The sequence below is a fragment of the Bidens hawaiensis genome, unplaced genomic scaffold, assembly GCF_021521415.1.
Source record: "Bidens hawaiensis isolate Kalapana, Puna unplaced genomic scaffold, B.hawaiensis_p1.1 tig00035603_1, whole genome shotgun sequence".
Lineage (NCBI taxonomy): Eukaryota > Viridiplantae > Streptophyta > Magnoliopsida > Asterales > Asteraceae > Bidens > Bidens hawaiensis.
The window spans coordinates 60441-67653 of NW_027496201.1; the positions used below are offsets into that span (position 1 = coordinate 60441).

A 7213-nucleotide genomic window follows, 5' to 3' on the forward strand; every position below is an offset into this window, starting at 1 on the left:
GACGAAGCATCTAGTTAACACCGAAATATTATTTTCTACTCTGATCTCAAAAAATTTTCATTACGACTTACAAGCAATCATCTTCATCTACTTGAGATTTTCCTTAAGTTAGAAATTCTTATTTAGTTCCTTTTGTGATTTTTAGCGTATTCCTTTGTTTTTGACAGCTTGTTGTGTTAATGTTCAAATTTTTGGTGCTCGTTTGTTCTAGTTCGTATATCTTCATTTTCTGTATTGTTCTTGGGTAAAATAATTTTGGTTTTGAGTTTAATATGATAATATTCAATGTTTGTGACAAATCTCAAACCCAATACATACAACACATAAAAACTAAAACAGACTCGACATACACCCTCGGTATCTCAACAAAATACAGTATAAATATATTAAAACATTACGATTGTTAATATATTACACCGTATATTTGTGCATGGGAATTTTACAAATGAAAGCAAATTACTTCAAGCCCTTTTTAACATACATGCAAACTACAATGCTACAATACAAAGTACAAACAAATATACCCCAACAACCCTATCCAAAAGCGGTACTCGTATAACTTTTAACAACGTTATCACATAGAATGCGCAACACAGTCTGGTTAACCGGGCCCACACATCTTGGTGTCTTGAACTGGTTCAAAGTGGACCCCAACCCAACATAATGGTCCAAAATCTTTTGAAATGATCCCTTTTTTAAAACTTTGAGCTCCAGCGGTCCAATAGCTTGGACATTTCTGGAGCTCACATAACCAGCGTCAACAAATGTGGAGTCCAAACAATTACAACAATCTTGAAACACTTCATCACTTGCTTCACCACTTACCTCCCAAAATATCACATAATGACCCGGCTCTGACGAGAGGTCAACGTGACTCGTAAAGTCAACCACCTCGAGTTTTTCAGCGGTCAACAGCTTTGCTGCTGCTTCAACCGATAACTGCAAATCTTTCTCGGTGTTCTTGTCTATGTTAATTGTCGGCATTAGGTTTCTTCTGCACACGAACTGGAGTTCTGGCGTCGAGTTATGGAACCCGACAACCTTAACTACATCACCGAGCCGGTAACGATACAAACCTGCGACCGGAAAGTCAAAAAGTCAACCTTTAATGAATCTTGCATGAAATAAAAATACTAAAAAAGTAGTGTTTTGAAACCTGGCCCGGCGGTCCAACTGGGACCCGGTACCTATATCGGGCCGGGTCAGGGTATTTGGCCCGCTTTATATATATATATTTTTATATTTAAATTATTTATGACGTCATTCGGGTCAAACATTGGTCTGCCCTCCTGGGTCGGTCTGACCTTTGACCCGGTAACGCGTCCGGGTTGACGTCCGGGCCGGGTCTGAAAACATTGTACAAAAAGGTACCTGCAAAATTGGTGACAACCACCTCATACTCTTCACCAACTGCAACATCGGTCAAACCCACGGGTTTCGGGTCATAATCTCTCAACAGTAAGAACTCGAAATACCCAATGTTGGGAAGCACTGCAAAAGTTGCCATTTCTGGCGGGCGGGTCAGGTTGACATTTGCTCCAATCCACCCTTCTGAAGACCCGTAATCTGCACTCAACAACGGTATCCCACCCGCATAATGCCTTAGTTTTTTCAAGTATGGCTCCATCGACCCGGTCATGATCCCATAAATGTATTTCACATTCGGGAACAACGCCTCGATTAGTCCATACCAGTTGGTCAAAGTCAAACACTTTTCAAGAATCTTGTCCGCCAACTCAGGGTCCGGTTTCAAGATCTTCGCCATTGCAGTTCTAATAGTTGGAACAGTGATTCGGGCAGATAAAGTTCCTGTCTTTACGTCGGAACATAACTCTTCCCATACTAGCTCGAACGTTCTAAACGAGTGCACAATGCTATGAGCAAAAGTAGAAGATATGACTTGAATTTCATCATGAAAAATGAGGCCACAAAGGAGATGACAGTATAAAGATTGGTGAAAATCGGGCCCGAATATGACTTCATCAGGGCTGCAACATGGGGTGTGCATTTCCTTCATTGTTTTCTTGAATTGTTCGCTTCGGTATACGTTTGATGTAGCAGTGCCTGCGAGTAAACCGCCTTTCGTCTTGAACTGTTTGCTCCCATAAATAAAGGTTAAAGCTTTCCCATTTTTAATTGGAAACTCCCTGCACATAAGAAAACCATAATAAGAATCGAAGTTTGGATCTTTATTAAAGTATGGTGTAACCCGAACATGACCCAATATCTAAATGTGCTGAACGAGTTGGCGGGTAGTAATTCAATGGTAAAAATTGTTGATCGGTAGATATGGTGTAAAAATGGGTTAAACAGGTTAGCGGGTCGACAGATTTAATTGAATGGATTAAACAAGTCAATATGAGCGTAAACCATTTATTAACAGGTCAACCTGAACACGGCCCGATTATCAAACTGGTTAGATATTGCAACCCATAACACGATTATTTTTTGTTGTGTTATGGGTCGCTTTTACCACCCCTTCGGGCTCTGGCCCTTCATGAACAACCAAAATCACATAAAAATTACAAGAAAACAACAAGTGTGGACAAGCCGAGCTTGGCTCGTTTAACTTGTGAGAGCTCAAGCTCAAGCTCGGCTCGTTTACCTTACGAGACCTCATGCTCAAGCTCGGACCATAAGTATCTTTTCAAACCCGTGCTCAGCTCGTTTATAATTTATTTATTAATTTTTACATATAACATAATATATATTTTTTAGTTATTTTTATCATAACTTTATATACAATACTCTATACCAATCTTTCGCGTTAAATAACTACCTGTTTCTAAACGCATAAGACGTCCGATAAATCTGCATTGTTGTTTCGGTCAATTCATCATTGAAAGGTACAAACTTTCTCCTCCCTTGAGTAGTCCCAGAACTATAAATATTCAACAAAACAATTATAAAAGCCAAACAACTTTAATGCACATAGTAAAAAAACCAAAATAGCACAAAATAATACCTTAATGTTATTATGGTAATTGGCTTGCCAGTAAGAATAGGTAGAGGTGAACCATCAGCAATTTGTTGGATTAAAGGCTCAAGATCTTTGTGGGTAACAAGAGGCACACAAGTACTGTAACTTTCAGGGTCAGTTTTACCATCAAGACACCATTTTTTTAAATATTCAGCTTCACTATTTTCTTTCAAGATTTTTTTTAATGTTTCAGTTTGAACCCTCTTGGCATCTTTTGTCAATGCTTCAAATTCTTCTATCACTTCTTCAGGATCAAATCTTTTTTCAGCCTTCACCAACATGGTTTCTTGACCCTAAACAAATTTATTTAAAAAAAATTTAATTTCTTGATAAATTTGACTAAAGGTGAAAGCTTTAAGCAAGATTTCATCAAGATAAACAAAACCCATATCATGAAATTAATATAAAATCATACCCATGTAAAAAAATGATTAGTTTATTTAAAAAGATTTCAATTTCTTGATAAATTTGACTAAAGGTGAAAGCTTTAAGCAAGATTACATCAAGATAAACAAAACCCATATCAAGAAACTAATATTAAATCATACCCATGTAAAAAAATGATTAGTTTATTTAAAAAGATTTCAATTTCTTGACAATAGGGGTGCAAATAAGCCAAGCTACTCGCGAGATACTCGAGATCGGCTCGTTAAAAATCTTAATCGAGCCCGAAGTCGAGCTTAAAAATAAGCTCGTTTAATAAGCGAGCCCGAGCTTTACTTATCGAGCTCGAGTCGGCTCGTGAGCCTAAACGAGAGCCTGTCATTATATAACTTTTTTAAAATATATATAATAATTATTATCTAATATATAAGTTATGAAAAAATAAATAAAAATAACTAGATAATATATATTATTTTATACATAAAACTATAATAAAAAGAATATATAAACATAATTATAATTATATAAAAAATAATTGATACATAGTAAACGAGCCGGCCGAGCTTGAGCTTCAAAATCCACTCACGAGCCGAGCTCAAGCTTTGAAAATAGAGCTCGAAACGAGCCGGGCTCGAGCTCGAGCTCTGTGTAAGCTAAACAAGCCGAGCTCGAGCCTAGTCAAGTTGGGGCTCGGCTCGGCTCGTTTGCACCCCCTACATGAGAAATTTGACTAAAGGTGAAAGCTTTCAGCAAGATTACATCAAGATTAACAAAATCCATATCAAGAAACTAAAATTAAATCATACCATGTAAAAAAGATGATTAATTTGAGTGTCTGTTTTCTTGACAAATTTGACTAAAGGTGAAAGCTTTAAGCTAAATTACATCAAGATTAACAAAACCCATAACATGAAACTAAAATTAAATCATACCAATGTAAAAAAGATTATTAATTTAAGTGTTTGTTCATGTCAGATCAATGAAATCAAAGCAAAAGTAATGGTTGACTACTGTGTCAAAAGAAGTCAACCCCAGAAAGCATAAGTTCCACCAATGAATAATTGAAACTTAGAAAAGAAAAATCAAGAATTTAATAAAAAAAATATAACAATAAACCCAAAAAAAAAATATTTAAGTACTACTACTACCAGTAGAGATTATGATGATGATCATAAATTTATGATTTTTATTCTATAAACATATAAAAAAAGTAGACACTAATGAAGAAGTGAAGAACACAATGGTGGGATATACATGCATAGTTGTTATATACATATATGCATATAGAATATAGAGAGATTTGTGAGTTTGAAATAATACCTATTTTTTCTTGGTTTGTTGAGTGAAGAAATGAAGGTTGTGAGGTGAGGTGAGGTGAGGTGAGGTGAGGTGAGGAGTGAAGAAGATTCTTAAAAGGATGTAGCAATTATATAGGCTATTTCATTGGTTCATTTTGAGTGGGATTTTACTGTTTGTTTGTTTATTAATTAATTTTATTTTATTTTACTTGGTAAGCAGTGAATAACCTAAAAAGGTGAAAACAAAATCATGGTTACTCAGTCTTTAGTCAAACTATTTTTTTTATTAATTTAAATTACTAAAATTTATTAGGTGTTTCATGTTATAATTATTATTTTTTTAAATGTGTGATATTTTAAAACCAAGGGATCTAAGTGGTAATCTTTATTTAGTGGTTTTTTAATTAATTTAATATTGAAAAATGGCATTAAGTAATATTAAAGTTTTATAAATTTTTAACTTAAGTCGAATTAAAAAAATAAAAGTAATTGGTAAGTAGCGACCGAGATTCATATGTGTTTTATTTATCTCAATAATAAAAATATTTCACATTTATAAAAAAAATTATAAAAGTAAAACACCGTCCGAAAGTTGATTGACTTTAAAGCAAACAGAAAATCAATAAGTGATTTAAGTAAAACTTGATAAACTTTAAAAGTTAAGATTTCAATTGCACGATGAAGAGGTAGGTCCCAGCAGAGCCCAGTTGGACCCGCAAGACTCACCTTCAACAGGGACGTCTGCGCAAAGGCTAAACTCGCAACTCACCTTGAAGAGATGTCTGCGCAGAAACCAACTGGATCCGCAGGACCCACCATGCTCAGAGACGTGACGTCCTTACGCGCAGTACGCAAGCTGTTCCCGCAGGAAAAGCCTCCCAATGGTCGACGTACTCCGCCTGTTCCCGCAGTAACGGATACTAGCCATCAGGGAAGGCTACCCGCGCAGCAAGGCTACACGCACAAGGCACTTAACTCTTAAATAATTCAGTAATGTCACCTGAAGGAGTGAGCAAGCCGGGAACACTCCCGCCCAAAGCCGGGAATACTCCCGCCCAAATGAGCCAGTCCGTACGCTACTGGAGGACCTTTTGTATTGTACCTGACGAGGTATGGACAAAAGGTCTGACCAAAGCAGCGACAACTCACTGTGACAAAGGAATAGTACACAGCCGGCCTGGTCACTATCAGCCGCTGCCTACTCACCAACCCCTGTCACTATTAGCCGTTGCCTACTCACCAACCTGTCGTAGCACGTGCATAGCCTGCAGTTGGTGGAAAAGAATAGTACACAGCCGGCCTGGTCACTATCAGCCGCTGCCTACCCACCACAGTTGGCAGAACAGGAATACTACTCAGCCGGCTGTACCTTCTTGGAAACCTACATTCGGCTATAAATACTCCAACACCTTGGAATGGTATGGACACATTTACATTATCTTACATTATCTGATATCTCATTATCTTATCTTCTCTAACAATCTCTTAATATACATTTATATTCAAGAGCAATCTAGTCTGATTCTTACGCCGGAGGGTGGTCACAAGGAGGTACCCCCCCTTCTCAGTGACGAGCTCACGGTGTCTGTTTTGCAGGTCATCAGAGGAACCATCTTGCCGGACCTAACCCTCGTGGGAAACATCTATTTAACCCCCAGATTATCCGTAATCTGCCCGGGGTCAATTAGTGTTTCTTCATTGGCGCCATCCGTGCATAAAAGCTAGAACTAATTCTCTCAGTTTTTTCAAAACCTCCGAAAAGATGGTTAACATTACTCCGGTCCCCAGGCCAGGGAGTAACCAAGAAACCCTGGTAACCACAACCCCAGCTACTGGGGGGAACACCGGCGAATACACACATTTTACGAACACTACCCCGGTTACCCGAGCCGGGGCAAGTGCAGTAAACAATCCTCCCCTGGGATTTATTGATACCCAGGTGGAAAGACAACAGACGAGGCCCCCCCGCCAAACACTTGAACAAGTTAAAGCGTGGGCGGAAAAACGTCAAAGGGAATTCCAAGCTGAGTTGGATGAACGCTTACGTTCACTCCAACAGGCTGACGAATTCGGAAGCACTAGACAACAGCTCAACATGAGCAATGAGTGCGAATACTTGGACGATGATTCGGAGGAATCCGACACCGACGTAAACCCTCGTCATAAGGCGAAAGGGAAGCGTAAGGAAACAGACTTCCAACCAAGAAGGAATTTTGGAGAACCCTTCAAACCAAAAAACGCGGGTGGAAACCCACGTGACTTCTCTAAAACCTTCAGACCAACCGCTGCAAATGCGGGAACCTCCAAGTTTGCAAGGGACATTGCGGAAACAATCGCCCCAAGAAGTGCCAAACAGATGTCCAACATCGGCACCTATGATGGTATATCCGACCCAGACGATCATTTGAACAGATTCATAGCGGGGGCAACCGTCAGCAACTGGACGGAACCCACGTGGTGTTATATGTTCCAGATGACGTTGGTTGGAGCAGCTAGAGCGTGGTTTGACCGTCTACCGGTCCACCACATCTATGATTGGGCAGACTTCCAA

At 38.7% G+C, this 7213-nt stretch overlaps 1 protein-coding gene across 1 annotated transcript; it reads right to left on the minus strand.

The window, feature by feature from the left end:
• Positions 1–360: 360 nt before the first annotated feature.
• On the minus strand, positions 361–4738 carry LOC143587596 (jasmonoyl--L-amino acid synthetase JAR4-like). Its single transcript, XM_077068843.1, has 5 exons — positions 4685–4738; positions 2966–3273; positions 2780–2881; positions 1372–2147; positions 361–1076 (listed from the first exon to the last, which is right to left on the minus strand). The coding sequence occupies exons 2-5, from the start codon at positions 3259–3261 to the stop codon at positions 535–537; spliced, it is 1716 nt and encodes a 571-aa protein (XP_076924958.1). The 5' UTR covers positions 3262–3273; positions 4685–4738; the 3' UTR covers positions 361–534.
• Between the last annotated feature and the right edge of the window lie 2475 nt (positions 4739–7213).